This window comes from Hetaerina americana, unplaced genomic scaffold (genome assembly GCF_022747635.1).
Source record: "Hetaerina americana unplaced genomic scaffold, ioHetAmer1.1.p SCAF_9, whole genome shotgun sequence".
NCBI lineage: Eukaryota > Metazoa > Arthropoda > Insecta > Odonata > Calopterygidae > Hetaerina > Hetaerina americana.
This window is the reverse complement of record NW_027287538.1, coordinates 70,361-93,789: the sequence shown is the minus strand read 5'-3', so window position 1 is coordinate 93,789 and position 23,429 is coordinate 70,361. Positions and strand designations below refer to the sequence as shown.

Sequence of the window (23,429 nt, the reverse complement as noted above, 5' to 3'; positions counted from 1 at the left end):
TGTAAAGTGTCTGCCATGGAAGGTGTGAGGGAGGTCCACTGCACGTGCCATTGGATAGATTTTCCAAGTCGCCGGTCTTCTGACTCGGGGCTTGCAGACGTTTGTTGTGCAGGCATGCAAGGGGATCGCAGGAAGAAGGAGCACCAGCAGACGCCGCCGTCACAAAGGGGTGATGACGGGTGTCATGATTGTGAGGCGAGGACCATTTCTGCTTCCACCTCACCTCTCTCCCCGCTGGTGTCTCCTCTTCCCACCGAGGATGGGGTGGGGGGGGACGAAGAGGCAGCCCCGTGGTGGGAGAAGGTGAGGCTGACGGCCCAAGCCTTGGGTGTGTCAGCAGAGGCTCTGAAGTTGTCAGCGCAGGCGCTGAAGGTGTCAGCAGATGCAATGGGGTTCCTTGGAGACCAGGGGGCTGCTGGTCGGCAACTGGCAGGCAAGGGGTGGTTGTGTGCCTGATTCAGTCTTGTTAACACCATTGATGTCCGTGTCTGCTTGGCGTTTGCTTCGATGTATTAACCCCTGCATCAGTTACCTAATGCATCAGTGGTACATGAGTATTTTAGCTAATATTAAAGAAGGTACCATGTCCTTGGTAATAATACAAATGCAGTTTCAGCCAGTATATTTGCAAATTTTGGTATTCAGGTAATGTCTTTAGTTTTACTCTACTTCTGTACTCGTTTATATTTTAAATGTAAATAACCATGCTTCTATGTACCAAACAAATACAAATGAAACCTAATTGAATGGCCAAATTCTATAATTTATATGCTGAATTTATTTTCCAAAATTATATTAAAAATTATTCATCCTAGCTTAACTTTGCAAGGTTCTTCCCAATCTCAAATGTATCCCACAATTATCAGTTTCCAATGGATAGGTGATGGTGACCTGCAGGTTTGTTTCTGAGATTTTTGCATTCGCTCTTGTTCTTGCCCTGCTTGTGAAATGGACTACTACCTTGATCAAAAAGTTCCCGGAATAACCACCGTGTGGCGCTCCCATCGTTCCGATTTGAGTTCTGTTTTTTTTTGTTAAATTGGTACATCTGTTGTTGATATTCCCTTTAAATCTTAGTGTCATAACTTGACATTTGCAAAAGTTACGTAGCCAAGAGTACATCTATCTCTGTGTGTGTTGGCGATTTTTTACAATTGCAGAAATGGATTTAAATTTCCAACAACGAACTTGTATTAAATTTTGCGTAAAAAACGGATTTAGTGGCGCACGGACGTTGGAAATGTTGGAAAAGTGTTTCGGCAACGATTCTCTAAAAAAAACGGTCGTTTACCAGTGGCACGAGCGGTTCAGAAGTGGTCGTGAGTCAATCGAAGATGATGAACGCAGTGGCAGACCATCGACATCGAAAGTCGGTGAAAAAATTGATAAAGTAAAAGAAATGTTGGTCAATAACCGCAAATTAACCATCAGAGAAATAGCGGAGGACTTGAACATTGCCTATGGATCCGCCCAAGACATTGTGGTTAATGATTTGGGTTTCCGTCGTGTAGCAGCAAAGTTGGTGCCAAAAGACCTCAATTTCATGCAAAAAAGAGACCGTGTTGACGTCGCAAAAGACATGATTTGCGAGGCTGAATCCGATCCCACATTCATCAAAAGGATCATTACTGGAGACGAGACGTGGGTTTATGAGTACGACACGCAATCCAGACATCAGGCAAGTGAATGGCGTTCACCAAATGAGCCGAGACCAAAAAAACCACGTCGTTTTCAGTCAAAAAAGAAGGCAATGCTGACGGTTTTCATGGATTACAACGGTGTAGTGCATCATGAATTTTTGCCAGAAGGCCAGACAGTAAACAAAGAGTATTATTTGGGCGTTATGAGACGTTTGCGTGAAGCAATTCGCCGAAAGAGACCAGAAATGTGGGCAGAAAACTCGTGGATTTTGCACCATGATAACGCACCGTCGCACAGTGCTATCATTATTCGTAATTTTTTGACGAAAAATGCAACAAATACCATCCAACAGCCACCGAATTCACCTGATTTGGCTCCCTGTAACTTCTTTCTGTTCAATCGAGTTAAAAAACCATTACGGGGAACGCGTTTTAGCAGCCGAGAGGAAGTAATGGAAAAATCGCAGGAAGCACTGATGGACATACCGAAAACCGACTGTAACTTTTGCAAATGTCAAGTTATGACACTAAGATTTAAAGGGAATATCAACAACAGATGTACCAATTTAACAAAAAAAACAGAACTCAAATCGGAACGATGGGAGCGCCACACGGTGGTTATTCCGGGAACTTTTTGATCAAGGTAGTATATCTTTCTCCTGCCTAAAGGAAAGAGATGCTTGTTTACTTAGAAGTGTATGGTGATAATGGTGGTAGAGGGACACCATTTTAGAAGTCGCACAATGAGCCAATCAAATTTCTCTCATGAATCATTCTAATATTGGCTAATAGGAGGAGGAAGAAAGTATGAATTGGAGTAGTAGTTTTAAGGGGAGGCGACTGACAGCTGAGGTCATTTGCACCATTGGGGATGGACGAGAAAGGACAAAGGGTGGAGCGAAACCTGCCTAATCTGGAGGAAAGGCGCCAAGGGGTTGTTGGCATCTTAACGTCTCATCCAATGGAAGGTGTACCCAGTCAAAGTGCCCTCCTCAAAGCCCCTCAAGTAGGGATTAAGATGCTACTGAAAAATATTTGCTGTTGCCAGGATTCAAACTTGGGCTCTCTGGTTGGGAAGTCAGTGCATTAGCCACTGCAGCACTCTGATCCCCCAATTTGATTGGATCATCGTCTAATACCCTTGCTTGTATATTTCCTGTCTTCTTATGGAATATCTTTCTGTGCGTTAACCCCGGCAAAACTTACCCATCATCCACCCACAAACCTCACCACTTCAGTACCAGAGTAAGTGCTTGCCCATCCTAAATGGAAGTTAAATGTTGGGAGTTTGAAACCCTCCTCTCCTGGAAGCCTCCCTAGCAATAACAGAAAAACAGAACCTCTAACCCCTTCCCCCTAACTCCTATTGACTCCTAACCCGTACCTTTATCCCCATTAGCCATTGACTCAAATTATACCGACCAATGAAAATTTTTCCCCTCTCTTAACCCACCTTCCAATCCCCCCCACTCACTAACGCTTTTCCTGGTGTTTCCTACCCTCTCCCACATTCTTTCGTACCTACCCCCGTACTCCCCTCCCCGCCCCCTCTTCCCACAACTCCCCCACCCTTTCCAGAAGAGGGTTTATATACAATGATTGTGACTTTAAACTTTGTACCTGAGGATGACGCCGTAGCGTCGAAACTAGTCGTACCTGTAATAAAGTGGTGGATTGGAACAAAGTGTTTCTTTTTCATTTATTAAAATGAACTTCCACAAAGTTGAGGCTGAAACTATTGAACTAAGCAAGAAGTCATGTCGAATAGGTTTTGTGGAACCTATGACAAGGAATACCAAAAGGCTGCCTTTGTTTTTTTTCTGTGCGCAATGGTGCAATGAATGCTCAGGTTTAATATTTCTACGTTAACTCCTTTCCTTTATTCATATTCCCTGTTTTATTCTCTTGAATTTGACTTCACACTTCATTAGTTCTCTATTATGGTCTGCATTTGCTCTCAGGAAACTGTGAATTAATTATGCTGTTCCTAAATCTCTGCCTCACCATAATGTATTATTTTCTTGTTTTGGTATTTACCATATAAGTTAGGTTTTGGATGGACACAGACATCATCGCTACATGTCTGAGCTCTCATGCCACAATATAACTGATATATCTCTGAATCCCTGGCCATTTTCCATGCATACCTCCGTCTGTTGCAGTCAATGAGCCAACTACTTATTATGATCAAGCCCAGCTTCCAATGGAACTCAATTGCTTTCTCCCCGTACTCATTCTTTGTTCCAATGTTTCTTACTATGGAATGTATCCTTCCCTGGAACACCCACAATAATATCTTCCAAAATATTTGTATACCCTACCTAATTCTTACTTCTACCAATGGTATTCAATCACTCCTCTTTCCTGAGGTGCTTTTTCCTACCTTTTTGTTCATGTGTCAATCTTCAGCAATCACTCCAGTAATCCCTAATATCCATCCAGCTTACTTCACCCAGACCTAGAAAATGTATATTTTGTCTCTCCATCTCTTGCCTTAAATATTCTCTGACATTCCAAGTCCCCTTCCCAACTGGTTTGGTCCTCTCCTGTCTTCTTCGCTTCTTTCAATTCTGTTTACATGGATTTCATGAGATGACGACCCCATCCCTGCATTTATCCCTTTCATTATACATCCCCTTAAAAAATAATAGTGAATTATTTGATTCTATATTAAGAAACAATTTCTATCTTGAGTAGCACAAAATTTACTCATGAAATGAAAGAAAATTTATTTGGCAATTGACACCCTGGATACAAGAACGTTTTTAATTTTATTATAGGCAAAATTAACCATTGTACATATAATCGTTAATGGAAACAGATTATTGAATATGTAACATTTACAATTAATCTGTTTCAGCTCTTGAACGACTGATTCATTATGATTGCTATGATTGCCACTCTCTCATTAGGGTTTATGTCATGGGTACTGAAGTTGAGGCTGTTAGTTTTCCCCACCATTGCCCTTTAATGCTTCTTAAGAGAAATCTGGTATTCATGTTCACTTCATACGTTTTATGTTTTCATGAGTTAACTTGGTGTCATGTAAATATCTATGATTTGTTGTTCATTAATGAAACTGGGCTGTCCTTAACCCTCAAGGAGCCTGGCCACGTAACAAAGAGAGTCATTGATTGGTATCTTTCTCAAACAAGTTGAGCTTCTTCTTCCGCACTCTTACCTTTGTCCGTTTGCTACATATCAGCTAGCTCTTGATCTGTAAAAAATTGCACCATTAGAATACAGTAGTCAACATCTGTCCATTTTTCAAATTTACTATGTCTATCATTCTGCATTTCCCTTCATGAATCTGAAATGCTTTTAAATCTCTAATCATCATCATAAATTCTTAGAACAGGCCATGATTTAAACCATAGATATTTTCAACAGATTTTAGAATACCTTACTTCTCCAAATATAATCTGAACTTTGAACATAGTCCCTCTTCCATTTCTTGCACTTGGGCTTTGGAAAAAAGTTTGAATAACCTGGCATTTAGTATTGTTAGAGGTTACTATTTAGTAAATAACAAAGAAAAAAACTCTTCATTCACTACTATTTCCTTTGAGGCTCAAATATTTACAAAAATAAATTAACTGCTATAATTTCATATTTTTATTTTTTGAAGCATTTGACTAGCCTATTTGGCTTTGGATATAGCTACTTTATAATTTGGCTGCACTGGTTTAGTGGAGAAATAAATTGATACTATAATAATGATCACAATATTCGAAATTATATCCACTCATGCTCAGGTGTGCACAGGTTATATTTTACATATTCACAGGATGAAATAATTGAATGAAGTACCTTAGAGAAAAATATTATTTCGCTGCATGAAATAAAATCTTGAAGTTTAGAAATTATTTAAGTTGCATGCTTTTTCATTTCCACAAGGATTTTTATAACTACGAGTGTAATCCCAGAAGTACCTGACCCAGCAACAAAAGAGAACAAAAATATTTCGGAAAAAAATGTATTTGTTTTTCAACCTAATCTCCTTTCAGCTCTATACACTTTTCCCAGTGATGTCCAATTAGTTCAATACCCTTTTAATAATAAGAATGGCGTTGCTCCTTAAAATAGCCATAAACTGCCGACATCACATCTTCACAGTTGGAAAATATTTGACCACCGAGCCACTTTTTCGAGTTTGCGAACAGAAAATAATCCAAGGGGGCTAAATCTGGTGAATAGGGCACATGAGGTAGCAATTCAAACTTTAATTCATGAATTTTGGCCATTGCAATAACGGATTTGTGAGCTGGTGCATTTTCTTGATGAATCAACATTTTCTTCTTAGCCAATTCTGGCCATTTTTGCTTGATTTCTTTGCTCATTGATCGTTGCAGTAAATTTGCTTAGTACTGGCTGTTGATAGTTTTTCTTTTTCAAGATAATCAATGAAAATTATCCCACGTGCGTCCCAAAACCCAATGCCTACAGATGGAAGGGTCTTTGCCTTCTTTGGAGCCGGTCTCCCCTATGAATCCATTGTTTTGATTGTTCTTTTGTCTCGGGTGTGAAGTAATGGACCCACGTTTCATCCATGGTTATGAAACGGTGCAAAAGTCTGCAATGTTTCTGTGAAAATTTGCTAAAAACTGAATTGAAACATCCTCAACACTGGTTTTTCTCGAGTGTGAACAAATGCGGCACCCATCTTGTACGCAGCTTTCTCATGTCCAAATTTTCAGTTAACATACCATGTACCGCAATTTTTGAAATGCCTAGTATGTCTTCTAGCGTGGACACTTTCAGTCAACGCTCATCCAGTATCACTTTGTGGATTTTCTTCATTGTTTCTGGAGTCATCACCTCATTTGATCGACCAATGCGATGCTTGTCTTGACATCTCGTATGGCCTTGTTTAAACTCTGCTACCCAGTATTTTGCTGTTGTAAACGAAGCAGAAGACTCACCCAGATTAGAATCCAGTTGGGCCATTATATTGGTTGGGCTTAGGCCTTTCAAATAAAAGTCTTGTGTCACATAACGATGACCCAGTTTTCTCCATTTTCACAAATTCATTGAAAATGTTCACCTTTGATAGCTGCCCAACAAATACTAAACAACTGTCTTCAAACTTGAAACATATGCTTAATAGATTGCGTACTTTCTAATGCAGTGATATTTTTCCAACAATTACCACCATCTCTAGGTCAGGCGGGTACTTCTGGGCCTTCCCATGTACAGTAGAACCTTGCTTAACAAGCATCTCGAATAGCGAGTAATTTACTCAACAAGCACAAATATTTTGCCCAAGAATAACCTCGAAATATATCTCAGCAGTTTTCTGGTAAAAAAGAGTAGGGTATATTTCATAAATAATAAACTTATTATTTAAATTCGTTTTTTTCTACCACCTTAATTCATATGCCAGGCTGGTTCATTCCACGATAGTGGAAGAGATGACGACTATAATTCTCTGTTGCACCATATGTTGAGAAGCACCACCCAAATAAGGCCTAGTGCTATGCGTGCCAAAAATTTTAGTAAAGATAATTCTTGTGTCGCATTTTCAAAAAATATTGAAGAATTGGAAAAAACAAATGTTGCTCTACAGGTTTCTTCTATGAATCAAATTGGCATTCGGAGAAAAGATGAACCTGAACCACTATCCTAAATTATGTCTATATAATTTTCTTTGAATAAACCTTGCACAAAATTTTTTTTTGGCATGGAATGCGATTACATTTAAATTTTGTTTGTATGGAAAAAAAAATGATTCACTAAATGAGTGTTTCGTTCTCTGAGAAAGGTCACAGAACGGATCATGCTCATATTATGATATCCCCTCTTTGTCATTTTCTTTAATCTGTTGTTCACTTATTTCAAGGTGTCAGCCTGTGATTGCATTTATTCTCTCATTATAGTCTAACTTTTGCTGTCACCTGTACTCTTCTGCTGATTAAAGTGACAAATTCCTAATAAATTTTATGAAGCATGAGACTTCCTTTCTAATTATCATTTTAGAAATGCTTGTATTTCTACAAATAAATTGTAATTACATGTTATTATTGTAATGTATGGTAAACTTTTATATTTGATGAAGGCATAGTTATTTTTTTGACCTTCTGTAAAAGCATTTAGGATTGAAATACAATTACCAAGGATGTTATGTCCATTAGCATGTCTAGAATTGAATCATGCACCAAAGTTTTTTATACTGAAATCAGTCTCTGACAAGGAATCTTTTTCTTGCTTTGAATACAAACCTTCCTCAATAACCTTGTTTTCTTCTTTTATAAGTGGTTTGCATCCTTTTCCTCTCTTTCTGTACCCACGTGAATGTTTTCACCACTCAGGGGATTTTTGTGTTGGATTATGCGTATTTACCCAAAATGGCTCATTTCCCTCTTCTAGCTCTGCGTGCCTTCAAATGCACTCTCCTTAAGACATTGTGCGAATGCTTGCCCTTATCTATAATTTGCTCTTTAATATAATATGTATACGACAATGGGTTAAATGGAAGAAGGGACCGTTTGGTCTCAATTTCGCCCAAATAAAGACCTCATCTATCTATCTATCTACTCTTGTGTGTTCTTCCATGTCTCTGGTTTCCCCGATCGCCATCTCTTGGTCATAAATTTAGGCACTTGGTTTCATAGAACACCGTGCATTTAATCTTTGATTATTCCTTCATTGATAGCTTAGTGGTGTATCGACCAGCAAGTTGAAGGCTTACAGTTTGTGTCCTGGTCTAGGAAGCGTTTTCTGCTTCGAATCCCTACCCTTCAGCCTTTCCCATTAACTTTGTGTTTGCTGTTTATGTGCATATATGTATATATTGCAGGCGAACCTTGCAGAACAAGCATGAAGCATTCCGGAATGCAAAAAGAAGAGTAGCAATTTTCCCAATGTAAACTAATGTGAACTACAATAATGGGTTCCATGCTGGAAAAAGTAAATTATATTCTCAATTGGTACAAAGAAAATTATACTCTTTTTGGATTGGGAATTGTCTTCATCTCTTCTTTCACCATGGAATCAACCAACCTGGAATGTGAATTTGATTTTTGGAAAACAGAGCAAGAAATAAAATTACCTACAAATAATTAGATTTTTATGATACATTCCCAATTCGTTTTTATTAGAAAGCCGTCCGGAGACGTTTTTGCTCACGCTTCAACATTTTGTTAACATGTGACTCAGCATTATCATTAATGAATTTGTAGCTATCATATCCCCTGCCTTGTCAGGGTGGTGCTTTGTACACATGGTATGATGAAATAGTTTCCCATGACCTGCACATCACGGTTAGCCTAATTTTCTAGACTAAAATCTTCTGGAAGCCTCCCGGAATGTCTAAACAAGCAGTGGTTTCACTTTCAAATTGCCACTTGCATTGGTGCAAAATAGCGACGTGAAGTGGTATTTCATTAGCTTGTGGCTGGGCAATGCATTCTCCTTTGCTGTCAAGTGTACATGTATAGTTTTGCCTCAGCCTCTTCTTCCAGGAGACGCCCATCTCGTCACGATTAATAACCAGTTGCAGCAGGTAACTCTCATAATCTCCAAGCTTCTAAAAGTCACCGATGAAGTTCTCTGCTGCCTTTGAGTCAAAGCTCGCTGCTTCACCATGCCTCACAATGCTCTGGCTCTGTGTTGCATTACAAATGCATTTTGTCTATCCATATCATAAGCAACTTTTCAACATTGTTGAGAGTATGTAACCATTACATAGATATTCTTGCCTCTCCCTTTGAATCATCATTTTCCTTAATCTTGCCCCTGTTCTTGAGGATAATGCAAATCGCTGATGCCGACTGATAGTTTTTATATGATCAATCAATTTGTGGTAGCTAGCGACACTAAGATGCTTGTGGAACAAGTGCTAAACACAAACTGAAGCAGGAGGCATCCAAAAATTCTGGGAATCCCCATCTCTTTGCCACTTGTTATGCAAAATGTCACTTTGCTAAGAAAGTCATTTTTAGGCAAAATGTATTTGCTCATACTGCAAATTATTCACGTCGCAATGTACTCATTAAGTGAGGTTCTACTGTATTTCTTTGGCTTCCCTGTTAGTTTCTCCCCATTTATTGTTTTCCTCTCTGCCGGTACGTACAATATTTTCTTCATTCAAGTGCTTCTGTTGTGCCTCTTTAATTCACCCGCTGAAGCAAGCCTCCCATGGCCAATAGCTTCTTATTCCTCTGCCATTCGTTTTGTTTCCCTTGCAGCTTTTTCTATCCCATCATTAGGCTCCTCCGCACAATGTTAATCCCCCTACAATCATTTAGCTATTTATTCTGGTTTATTGGCACCACCTTTTTTTTTTACTTGTTTTGGCTTCAAATTTTTCTTTGTCACTCCCCTACCATTCATAATTTTATAAAATTTTATTTTTATAAAAACTTCAGATTAATCAGCATCTACCTCCAAGGATGTGTGAGTTGATGATGCTGTGTATACACAGACATGATGTGATCTAATCGGTTTCTGCGTGACATCTTCCATGTGTACGTATGCGCAAGGTGATATTCAAACCAGGTTTTAGTCATTATCAAACATCTATTCAAAGGTAGCGAACAGCCTTCTCTCTCCTGTCATTTCTCATCCCTAAATCATACTCTCCCTCCTCCCTACCATTTCCCCATTTGCCTATGAAGTGTTTCTTTCTTAGCATGTTTCCAATTATTTCCTCCATTTGATCATACATACTGTGTACTTACTCCTCTCAGTAACTACTTTTCAGTATATGCAACGGAATCACCTCTAGATTGGTCAGCTCCACATTTATTTCTACCAACAAAATTCTATCACTTGCCTGCTCTGTATTCGTTACACTTCCCCCCAGTTTTACATACAGTATTCGGGTCTCTCTGCATTCACTCTCCTCCCCTCACTTTACTCTCACTCTAGTGATCCCCACCCTCTCTCCTGCTCACCTGACACTTATCCCCTTTCTTCACATCCCTCGTGTTGTCTCCCAGCTTCCCTGCCCTCATCATCATCCTTTCATTCCATGTATCCGTTCTCCTCCATCGTGGTCCTTGTCTGAGTATTCTGCTCCTGTACTTCCACAGTGCCACAAATTCAAAAGTGTAAACGTTATTCCCCTTGAGTGGGATCCGAACCCGGATCTCTTAATGCCTGGCCAAGTGCTTTGGCCTGTTTTAGTGAGGCATCTTCTTACATTTTGTATCTTCATAGCCATTATGCAAGAATTTCATGTGGTGACAACTGCAGAAGTGTTTACCTACTCCTCCACCAGCGGTGACACTTAGCCAATGTATTAGGTTTCAGGATTCATTATCTCTTTTTTTCTGTCCATATTTATCGGGAAATCATAATTATGGTGGTTTAGCATTGCCCTCAATAGTGTTTTTCATATTCATGCCATCACTGATGTGGTCACCCCATTGGGGTCAGATGCCTTTTGCAGCAGCCTCACTGAGGAACTGACACTGTATGGACTACCTTTCATCTGGCACCTCTGTCTACCTATCTAGCCTGGGTGAACCTGTCAGAAGCAATTATCATTGCCCCTGCGAGCATAGCTCGAGGGGTCTAGGGAATATGCAAGCATTTCTACAATGTCAAGTTTGTAGTCCATGGGAGGGATTACATAGGTATTCTTGTAAGGAAAAATTTTAATTCTCCCCATTTTTATGTGTCCCATTTTTGCCAGGCATAATCGTCCAGTGAAGTAATCATAAAGACTGTGTGGCTGTCATATGCATATGTATTATGTCACATGAACAGCCTCTTAAAAATGGCCTTGCTGACTATGTTGATTCATAAAAGTAAAGTGAATATGTGCTGATGTAAGCATGCTTCGAGTAATCTAACTTTACACAGAAGTTCCTAAATTAACTCTCTTCAAGTCTGACTTTCTGACAATGCATTGTACGCTGCTATAAATATTCAGTCACTAAATGCTTGAGAAACTACTCCCATTGCCCTTCCATTCATCAAATATAACCAAGCATGCTTTATTGCAATATATTCCATCTGACTTGGTAAGTCTGATGGGTAATGCATGTGCCTACATACACTAGGGTAACAGGTCATGTATTTAATGGCTTGGATGTGTTTTTTCAACTTTTTTTGCTTAAGGCCCATGGGAAACTAATAAAAAAAACCATAAACACAGTAATCAACCCAAAGGTTGATTTGGTTGGTGATGATAGAGTTCACCCAGTACTTAGCCCTATATGGCGTGTGAAATCCACACATAAGCAGGGTAGGGGGACCAGTTCCTTACCTTGTACCGGTCATGGTTTCCTGGGAACTTCTGGTAACCAAAGAATTACATAGCTTGGGTGGAGCTGCGGGTGCCCAGAGACTTGCCTGGGAATCGAACTAGGGGCCCTCTGGCCATTAGTCCAATGCTCTACCCCCTGGACTACCGTGGCCCATGGGAAACTATTAGCAAGGGATAACTGATCGTAGCACTTTTCCACTTGATAGAATTCATTATGTTCGACTTCCACCACATCACGCCTGAAGCTACTCAATTTATATATTCTATTGTTTCAGGCTTCACTTCGTGGAAGTAATTGATATCCATTATTAAAATAGAAAGAAAGACTCGTACTTTTCCACAGATTTTATTATACGGTACAACGCGTTTCACCGACTTGCGGCATCATCAGGTACATGGGCATCGTCAGGTACCTGATGATGCCGCAAGTCGGTGAAACGCGTTGTACCGTATAATAAAATCTGTGGAAAAGTACGAGTCTTTCTTTCTATTTTAATTATGGCTACTCAATTTATTATTAGCAAGGGCCTATTCCTGGGTCTCCAAAAGTAATTAAAATTTGTGTCCTTTGGAAAATTCTGGAGGAACTCTAGGGTACAAATATTTTCAGTGTTTCTATGACAAGGCATGATCTATAGGTTTTGATATGGTCATCTTATAAAGCTGTTGTGCGGTTTATTATGGACACATTGAAATACTGATTGGTCAATAAGTATAATCACTATCTATTGTAAAATCAGATAGTTTAATTTTGTCCATGCATCCATTTCAAGTTGTTTTTGAGCCTATTTTGTGCATTATTATAGTAATAGTGGAATAAGTTGTTTCTTTGTTATGGCAACTCTTTCAATCTGAAATTAACAGCGCTTTCTGTGTGTGAACTTGTCTATGCTGTCAATAACACACCAAATTTATAGCATTATTAATGCATACATACATATGTAATATATTTGTGTGTGTGTGTGTGCACGTGTGTATCTTCTTCCTGTATCCGCTATATTTTGTAAAATATCTAATTACTTTTGGCAAAGGAATAATGTCTACTGAGTGGCAGTTAATGGCAATCAGTAATAATATGTGAACCATTCTGAAGGATGTCTACAGGGAAGAGACAGCAATTATAGTCCTTAATATAAAAGCCTCTCAAGTTAGTTTTTTTATTAATTTATGATAGAATTTTATATAAAAAGTATACAAATGCTTTCTTTGCATCTCTACAGTAATGGAATATCTAAAAAAGTAAATTCATAGGTCTTTGATGGTCGTGGTGATTTGTGGATGCTGTGGTGGCCCCTGAGGTTTGCTGTTCCCGGAGTATTTTTTGGCTCAACATTTCTCTAATTTTACTGTGAGCTTTATCAGAAGAAAAGTAATTTGAGCTGCTATTGGTTGACTTATCTTTTCACTCTGTGGCCATTGCCTCAAACAACTGATGCTGTTGTTCACCTTCTATTGCCTTTTTCTTTTTGGTCATTGACCTCAGTGAGAAACACCCAGGTATTTAATCTCACCCAAGCATTGAGAATTTCCTGGGCCATGGGTGGTGAAAACCATTGTCACACTTTATTTCTGCAGCCGTTTAATTGTTTCAACAGCTTCTCTAATTTGATGTAGGAAATTGAATTCTTTCTTTACCAAAACCTGTTTTTTTTTCAAAATTTTACTTCATGCCCTGGTCTGACATAACCAGGGCATAGCTCAACAATGGCTAATATTTGTTTTTCTAAACCCTCCGGAACACTTTCGATTCTGACTTCCTTTGGTATCCCTGCCACAGTGGCATGGCAACTCATTCACTACTCCTGTCACTACCAGAGGGAAATGTGTCTTTCAGCTCTTTCTCCATACCAGTTTCAGTGGAAATGGGTCACTGCTGTAGGATTTTGGGTTCTACGTGGCCTGTCATTTGCTCCAAGCAGGGGAGAATGGAAAAAAGATTCCCTTTGGGCTGGCCTTCTGTCTTTTTATCAATAGCTCTCCTCTTAATGTAATTTGCTGTTTTTAAATGAATGGAGAATTACTGCTAACCTAGGAGTAACTTTATCACAACCTGAGTGGTATTCTGCATTGTCACTCCTCCCGTAAGTTGAAGGTTTTGATGATCTGATAGTTGAGGTGTGATGCCACGTGGAGGGGTCCCTCAGCAAGAGTTTTTGAGCTCGGCCACCGTATGGCCATGATTTCTAGGCTGAAGTGAAGGGATAAGGATGAATAGTAGGTGTTGGGTAATATAGTGAACTAGAATCAGAAATCACTTTGCTTCTAATTACACCCCAGAATGAGAGAAGCATTGAGCTGAGAATAATTCTTACATCAGCTTAAAACTTGGGAATTCAAAATTAAATTAAATTTTCTCTGAATGTAATGGGAAAAATGATCGTCAACATCTGGCTAATTAACATGCATTACATGTCATTTTGTTCCACCAGTCACTTTTGATTTCATTCAAAAAATGTCATGTACTATTAAATTTATTATGCATCAAACATAATAATACTGTTGTATATACAGAAGCACCTTCATGCTAATAGTAACTGAAACTGGTTATATGGTCTCTGTAAACTGGTGTATTATGTATGCTAAAGCACTTGGAATTGTTGGGCTAGTGTTAAACCAGGTGGCAGTTTGTATTGCACGAATCCATGATCTGCCATAATCAAAGGAATAATTGAGCTTTGGCTGACTTCATTTCATGTGAAGTATCTAATTTATTCTAGGCATACTTCAATTCTGTATGAGGTCCATTGTATCCAATACCATCTAACAGCAAAACCTTGTATTTTGTGCATTAAAATTTGGTTACACTTGCGGGCGGTGAAGAAAACATTTACTTTTGTATATTCAGAATGTTTCAGTACTCTGATAGTATATCTCATATTCTTAGTTAAAAATATCCTGGAATATCGGTATTCTGAATGGATTTGTCTTCTCTGAAAAATTTTCGATTTTGCCATTACTGTGAGAAGTTCTGAAAATACATAAGACATTATTCCAATTCATCGTCTCAGCAAATAATAGTGAATCAGGTTCCTTCTGGATGTGCCACACCAATAGAGTTTTTTCAGTTGTTTTTTACAGACACTTTGATACAAAATATAACAGAAGAAACTAACAAGTATTCTAGGCATGAAATTAGCCAGAAAGAACTATCGCGGCGATCCACTTGGAATAATTGGAAAGATGTGACGATTGCGGAAATGAAGGCTTTTCTTGGCGTAATACTAAATATGGGTGTATTGAATCACCCTAGCTTACAGAGTTATTGGTCCACAGATTTTGAGTATCATATGCCATTTTTTTGCTGTTTTCAAAAGAGAAAGGTTCTTGCAAATATTTTGGATGTTACACTTGAAAAATGATCAAAAGTCAAGTAAAGATTTGAGAACAAGGACCGAGAAGTTAAACTGCTTCTTGCCAAACCTTGAAATGAAATTTAGGGAGAGATTCTGCCCTGGAAGGGAGATTTCTGTTGATGAGGCTGTTGTTGGTTTCAAGGGAAAGATACACTTCATCACGTATAATCCTAAAAAGCCAACAAAATGGGGTATTCGTCTATATGTCCTCTCAGATTCCAAAAGTGGTTACGTACATTCATTTGTCCCTTGTTATGGTGGAATAACAACTGAAACATTGGTGAGACCTGATCTCCCTTTTACTGGCAGAATAGTTTTAGAACTGCATGAAAGATTGAAGAACTCGGTATCTGGTTCTCAAGGCTATCATTTCTTCACTGACAGCTATTACACTAGTGTCACTCTTGCAAGGGAATTACTAAAGGAAAAAACACACTTGACAGGGACAATAATGCCCAATAGGAAAGATAATCCACCTGTGATCAAACATCCAAAGCTAAAGAAAGGAGAGACAGTGGCTTAGAGGGATGAAAATGCAATGCTCCTTGCATGGAAAGACAAGAGGATAGTCACAATGCTCAGTACGTGGGACACTGCAGAGACCGAGTCCATGGAAAGGAGAGTTTGTGGTGGTGGTAATGAAATAGTTTTCAAACCCAAGGTTGTGACAAGCTATACCAAGTTTATGGGGGGAGTTGATATAGTGGATCATTACACAAGCACGTACTGTTTCATGAGGGAAACTCTAAAATGGTGGCGTAAATTGTTTTCTGGGGGCTCTAGGTCAGTGTGGTAAATTCATTTATATTGCATAAAGAATGCCAACAAAGAAAAAATGAAAAACCAATCTCGCATGTGAAATTTGTTAGGAAGCCAGTACACGTTCTCGTTGGAGAATTTCGACATGGTACACAAACTTCCAGGGTTAGATTACCATCCACAAGCATAAAGCAATGTTTAGATGGAAAACTCCATATAATCACACCTCACCCTAACGAAAAACATACGGATTGTGCGGTTTGCTCTGACCAAAAAATCAAAGGAGGAAGAAGAGAGACGATATATACCTGTCAGACATGTGAATGTAAACCAGGTCTTCATGTTGGTGAATGCTTTCAAAAATATCATACCATGAAAAATTATAGGGTCTAAATTATGGTTTATCAATAAATTTATCAATAATTATGTCAAAAAATCCAAATAAATAAGTTTGTATGAAAAGAAACTCCAGTTTTTCATTCTAGTGCCACGCTTAGTAAATTTGGGTTATTTAAAAAATTGAATCCCGAGTAGACAAAGGCAATCAAGAAAAAAGCACCCGAGGGCAAAGGGTTAAAAATCATTGATCATGCAGTGTTAGTGTTTTTTTGTAAATTAAGGTTCATATTTGTAAAAAATATACCACAGAGTAATTGTAATTAGGAATTTTACGTAGCCTGAATTTTTTTGTTTTCATAAGTTTGAGATTCCCAGAAATCTTTTCTTTAATCTCACATGAAAATTTGCTCTCTGGCTTGCCTAGTTTTTGCACTCCATGTCTTCACCAAGTAAGTTTTCCATTAATTCATATGAAATTCATCTATATGGAATTCATATCTCTTAGACCATGTTCATTGAATGCCGTTTGGTCTTTCTTGTACAGGCATCAACGCCAGCGTCAGTGGGAATGGGAGGCCTGGGGGTCCACCCCCCCCTGGAGCCCCCACCACCCCGTCCAGCTAGCAAGGGATGCTGGAGGCTCTCCTGTCTCCGACCCTCCCCTCCGATGCGCCCCTGCCTTGCTCTGGGCTGGCCAGATGCCACCGCAACATTGGCCAATCAAGTGAAGAGGAGAGGTGAGTTTCAAGAGTCTTCTTTTTGCTTGCTGCATTGTTTTGGCTGCCTTGAAATGACTTTGGCCCTTGAAAGACTTGAATACCAGGAATAGGAAATACATGTCTTCTAGCTTGACTGCACTTTGTTTTGGTTCCAATTCTGTTATTTTGGTTCTTAGTTCCAATTCGGAGATAATTAACTAGCTAGTTTGGCTTGGCTTAATTTTCTTCACAAAACAAAATTTTTCTTCACTTAAGCAATCGTATTTAGAAAAACATAAAGCAAGTCCTTTTAAATTAGGTGTATCATATTTTTATCTGGACATAATGGTTTCATGAAATATATCTTCTATGTTGCAAAAAACACATGTCAAAACTGAAACTGCAATAAAGCCTCAATTTGGCATCAAAATACGACTCAACTTGGATGAGGACAATTCACAATAATAATTGAAGTTAAATGTATTTCCATTCGAATGATGCGAGAGGTGTTTCATTCTCAACTTCATAGTTGTTACTTCTGGTTTCAAGGCCTTTTGTTATGCTGCTCCGTTTTCTACATTTGTTGCACATGGTATGACATTCTTTTTATGTACAATCTCAGATTTGAGTGCCTAGTTGCATTCCCCAAATACTGTATCTGTAAAGTTGTGGCTAAACCAATATTGTGTAATTTTGTAAAAATGAAGTAAATGCTAATGGTGTTCAGCACAATGCATGTATTATCCAAAAGTTCAGTGGCTGGTGGAATTTGGTGCCTGGGTAACTTCTATAAACATGGCAGATCAAATTATCAACTAAGAGAAATATTTTCTGTTATCACCTGCCATTTTTCTGTTGACTCCAAATAATATCGTAAAAAGCATAATTCTCCTTGTCAAAATTTATTTTATGAAATTCTTGGAACACCAGGTATCTATCTTCATTTGTCATATGAACCATCTGTCTTGTGTTTGCCTTCAAACTTAAGCCATTGTTTTAATATAGAATTGGCCCTGCCCATGTGAAATGGGAAGAAAAGTAAGCGAGAGAATCGTCAACTCCATATAAAAGTGATAATTAAAAATTGGCCATCACCTAAGGCCTGAAAACTAAAAATAGTTCCTTTATTTTCTCTTCTCTGGTTTAAACAAGAGTATTACATTGACCTTAACTTTGGTATTTTCTTCCTTCATACAACACACTCATCATTAACGCTGCTCAGTACACAAACATCCCTCTTGTCTTTCAACATCAAAGCTATCAATTTGTTCCTAAAGGCAGCTGCTACTTCTCCCATTTTACATTTATTTGTGGTAATAACTCTAGGCAATTCCTACCAGTTTGATCTTACAGTTCCCAATGCATCTGTTTCCATCGTATTCAGAGATTTGCACAGCTCAGGACTGCTATAGTAGTTGTCAAGACTGATGCGATAACCTTTATTCAGCAATTTTTCTGAAAGTGTTAGCACGAGCCATTAGGGTTTTGTAAAATGTCACCACATCAACTCCTCCCATACAATTTGTGATTATCCTTCCCTGTGTACATCATCATATGAGGTCTGTTCAAAAAGTATCGTGAATTTTGAATTTCCATGGGTTACGTGTATTTGATTATCGATATTTTTGTGGCGTTATGTTGGTACTTATGTTTCTCACTTATGCCGAAAATTTCCGCCATTTTAAATGTTCAGTTAATTGTTGACGGTTGTTTTGCTGGGAAGTGTTTTTGCTTGCCTTACATTTTTGCCTGTTCCAAAAAATGGATCGAAGAATCTGTATCAAATTTTGTGTGACAAACACAAAACAAACATAATTAAGTGTGCGGACGCATTCGGAATGTCAATTGTGGTATATGGAGAAGCTACCTTGGACCAAAGCAATGTTTATCGGTGGTACAAAATGTTCCCAGAGGCCCGAGAAGATGTGAACGACAAAGAGCATGCCGGTTGCCCGAGCACATCTACAACAGACGATAACATTGATTAAGTGAAGGAAATAGTATTGGCCAATCTTCGAATCACCATTCGAGAAGTTGCTGAGGACCTAAACATATCGATTGGCTCGTGCCATTACCAATGATTTGGGCATGACACTGGGTGCTGCATTGACATTGCTAATGAGGTGTTGGACTCTGTCCGCGGCAACCCAAATTTGCTCCAGAGGGTCATAACTGGTGAAGAATAATGGGTGTATGGTCATGACATGGAAACTAAACCTCAATCATCCCAATGGAAGCTGCAGCATGAGCCTGGACGGAAAAAGGCACGCCAAGTTTGGTCGAATGTGAACGTTTTGTTGACAGTTTTCTTCAATTGCAGGGGCGTGGTGCATCATGAGTTCTTGCCCAAGGATAGAACAGTATATAAGAAATATTACCTGCAAGTTATGCACAATTTGTGCAAAGCAATCCCCCAAATATGCTCGGATTTGTGGAAGAACAAAAATTGGCTTTTGCACCATGACAATGCCCCTGCTCACACATCGTTACTTGTGCACACAGTTTCGGCCAAAAACAACACACTGATGATACCGCAGTCTCTGTGTTCCCCAGATCTGGCCCTCTGTGACTTTTTGGTGTTCCTGAAACTGAAGAGGCCCATGAAATGACGACGCTATGCTATGAAAGAAGAGATAAAGACTGCATATCGAAGGAGGAGCTGAACAAGATGACAAAACATGATTTTTTGAAGTGCTTTGAAGATTGGAAAAAATGTAGGCACAAGTGTATAATATCTAATGGGAATTACTTTGAAGGTGACAAAATACATATTCATGAATAAATAAATAATATTTGAAAAAACACTTAAGTCGTGATACTTTTTGAACTGACCTCGTATTCTGAACATATCTGCTCTTTGCTTTATAAAGTTAATACGATTCAATGCCTAAATGCGACTTTTTTTTGGGAATGTAGACATTCCATCCTAGAAGACCTTTCCAAAGTAATAACATTTCACCAATAGAAATATCCCCCTCAGGAATATAGCTCTCAGAAAATTTCCTATTACAATGATTGAAGAAAGGCTTTATTTTGAATAACTTTGGGGATACTGGTCCATGTTACTGAACAATTCCCTATCTGCAAAATGCCTCAAGAGGAGAAAAAACCTTTTCTCACTCATCATTTCATTAAAAGTGGGGGTTGCCAAGCCGGTTGCGAAGTAAAATGACTGCTAGTTGTGGGCTTATTTATAATACCCTGAAACAGCATCATCGTAAAAAACGACTACATTTGCTCCCCGCCGGTGTCAACCCAGTCTTTATCCTTTTCTGTTTCTGTTGCAAAGATTTTTTGCTTATTTTTTGCTGAGCATATTGCTGAGCTTTGCTGTGCTATGTAGCTTATACATATCGTCATATACTACGTAGCTTATACATATTGTCATCAATAAAATGTTCAAATATGTGGTCCAATCCCCATCCTCCACTTCACTCTCTGTTTTGCCCATGGAAATCTCCTGCAATTCTTGTAATCTGCGAGGAAACCCTGCTGCTGCTCTCCCACTGGTACCGGCAGTCGTTCCCACAGACAAGTTAGGGGGTTCCTCCTCTGATAGTGAGCTGCTTTCACAAACACTTTCCTCATCTTCACTAGGCTTCAAGATTTTATTTATAAAATCATCAGGTAGTGCAGGTGCTTTCTTAGCCATTTTATAGATATCTTAGACAATGGGCTAAAAATTATAAACTATATACCCAACAAAATTCTATGAAAGAAGCAAAAAAATTAATAGTTTTATAAAAGTTATAAGCTTTGCACTGATGGAGAGTTATATGAAAAAGTCGCACGTTCACTAACAGGAAGTTTCCAAAAGTCAGTACCTAGACAATAGTGGAAAGTTTGCTGACAGCTGCAGAGAATGAAGGGCACGTCCAGGGGTAGATAATTCAAGGCCAGGGTATCAGAAGGAGGAATACCGAGTTATGGTTAACACACGTCTATCTTCTACACGGAAGAAACAAAACTCAGAATGGTGTAGCTAAAAAATGTGAATAGCACTGCTAGAATCTAATTTCCACTCCAAAAAGAATTCAGAAGAAGAAACTCAAATGTTCAAAGTATATCCGTAACTATTTGCTCTTAAGAACTGCGAAGGAACTCCAAAAAAATATGGCCATCCACCTAGGATACACACCAAACTTAACAAACTTCCCTTAGAGAAGTGATCAAAGGTAAGTGAAAGAAAAAGTACCTCATGGGGTCTGTTTGTTTTGAAAACACTATTAAACTTTCATGAGAGTAAAGAATTCCTATGCATTACTGCTAAAACCATCGAGTTAAAAAAAATTAGGCTAAATGGCAGAAGCATATACTCCATAGGTCCAATGGAACTGCATCTGTAGACACATTCCCCGAGGAGGGAAAAATCATTTTATATGGTGTGTCTGGAGACGCTCGCCCCATTTCAGCATCGCCGCCGGAGCATGCCTAAGATTTCCTCCCCATTGAAGCGGTTGAAGGAATAAGATGTTGTGATGTAATACCATACGTACAACGTCACAGGTATTCGTAATTATGCATAATGCGCCACAGTCCACGAGGTTAAAGCCAACTTTCAAACATTTGGGGTGTTTTATCGTTGTCAAATGCCAGGTCAAGGCAAATGATTTTTACTCTCTGATATTGTTGCATTGGTATGCACATTGAGCGGATGACTCCTTTAAAAGTTATGGTCAAGCAGGTTTTTGGAATTCGAGTAGAAAAGAATTGGATTGATGGCACATGTTATGTAATTAATTAATGTGGTAAATAGTATATGTAGTGAGTAGGATAGAAGGTATTTAGCTATTCCAAATTAAATTGGTAACTGGTAGAGAGTGGCATCACATGGCAATTTCACAGAGTGGTGATATGGCTCTGGAGGTGGGCTGAGAGGGAGAGTGTGGGAGAGATGATTGGCGATGAGGGGTCAGCTGACAGGTTGCCAGGTGAACAAAGGTAGGTTTTGTGCGTCTGCGTGGAGGAGCGAGTGGAAAGAGTGCAGTTGTTTGTTGACTAAGTGTTCATGTGGTGAGGTTTGACCTTGAAGAATTTCCTGATGTTCAGGTGCCGCAAGTCTTAGACCGTTCTTCTCTTTGTGTGGGATAATGGGACTGAAATTGATAATGAAATTGTAATCTGGGTGGTGGTTAGTGAAGTGTGAATTAGGACTGTTCTTCACAAAGTATGAATGGCGTTCTCTAGTTCTTATGGTCATATAACCATTATTTCCATAAGAGTACTTAACCAATTCATAGACATTAATAGTACCCAGTGGTCTACTGGAAAGAATTTCTTGACGTTCAGGTGCTGCAAGTCTGGTTGCAGGGGGTGCAAGGACCAGGAGGGAAGGGTGGGTGATGAGGGAGAATTTTCGAGAGGAAGGGGAAAGGGGAAAATATTTAGTAAAAATCTATGAAATTATGTGCAGCATTCAATGCATGCATGGAGGGAGTCCCAATTCAAAACAAGGATTAATAACCCAATGAATTAGTTGTTTGTTCTTTGAAAAAAAGGGAATAAAAATCAACCATAGCCATTGATATGACGGGCCCCCACCATATCAAGACAGGTAATGCAGGATGAAAAAATGAGAGGGGGGAATTCTACTGTCACATTGGCATGCAACTCGCACCATACCATCACATGTAATGATAAACTTGGCAGTCTTGTCAGGATGCCTCCTAACAAGACTGACATACGTTTACGTATAGGACAGATGATTGTCCTTTCCACACAATTCAGATGCTACCTTAGCCCTCCAGGATTAAGCAAACCACCTGACAAACCTGCTCTCATAGAGACTAGGAGTCTGGCATCTTTTTAAATAATTTTTGGTTTGTATGTACAGTGTATAGGATGAGGAATAGCAATGAAATTGTGTGTCATTGGATAATTGTCAACCTCATCTCTTCATAAATCCTTCATTATTTTCCAGTGACTTTGGGGATGTGATGTGAGCAACCTATTCATTTTACCTTGTTACTGTCATTTCATTGTCAATTTAATCATCATGGCAATCACCCGTCCTCGACAGATGAGCAGTGCGAAGAGGGAACACAGATCCTGAGGGTCATCGAGGCATACTGCACTGGTTCCAAGATGAGAAACACAGTCAACTCAGGTAACATTGACCTCCGTTCACTACGTGACCATCACCTCAGACCAAATCGTAGCCAACGCCTATTCCAATGATTGGGAAGGAAATAATCCCTCATGCTATCCATTCTTCTCTACCCTCCCAATATGCTGTTTGATTTTTTTTGTGGGGTGGTCGTTGGCAGTGATCAGAGTCAGATATTTCCCCTCTACTTCTCCTCATCCCTAAACCCTCCCTCCCTCCCCCTCTCCAAGCCACGTGACACCGCTGGCTCTGTCAATTACACCGTGTATTTGTCCCCCTCCTCATCGTTGTTTCCAATCGAAACCCCCCTCACCACCCTGG

At 39.1% G+C, this 23,429-nt stretch overlaps 1 protein-coding gene across 1 annotated transcript in view; it reads left to right on the top strand.

Moving 5' to 3' along the window:
* Nucleotides 1-23,429, top strand: part of LOC139699002 (rho guanine nucleotide exchange factor 7-like) — a 116,968-nt gene that overhangs the window by 60,496 nt on the left and 33,043 nt on the right. Inside the window, exons 10-11 of the mRNA XM_071597997.1 lie at nucleotides 16,849-17,041; nucleotides 23,022-23,108. Coding sequence (XP_071454098.1) covers nucleotides 16,849-17,041; nucleotides 23,022-23,108 — 280 coding nt within the window. The remainder of the gene's footprint in view (nucleotides 1-16,848; nucleotides 17,042-23,021; nucleotides 23,109-23,429) is intronic.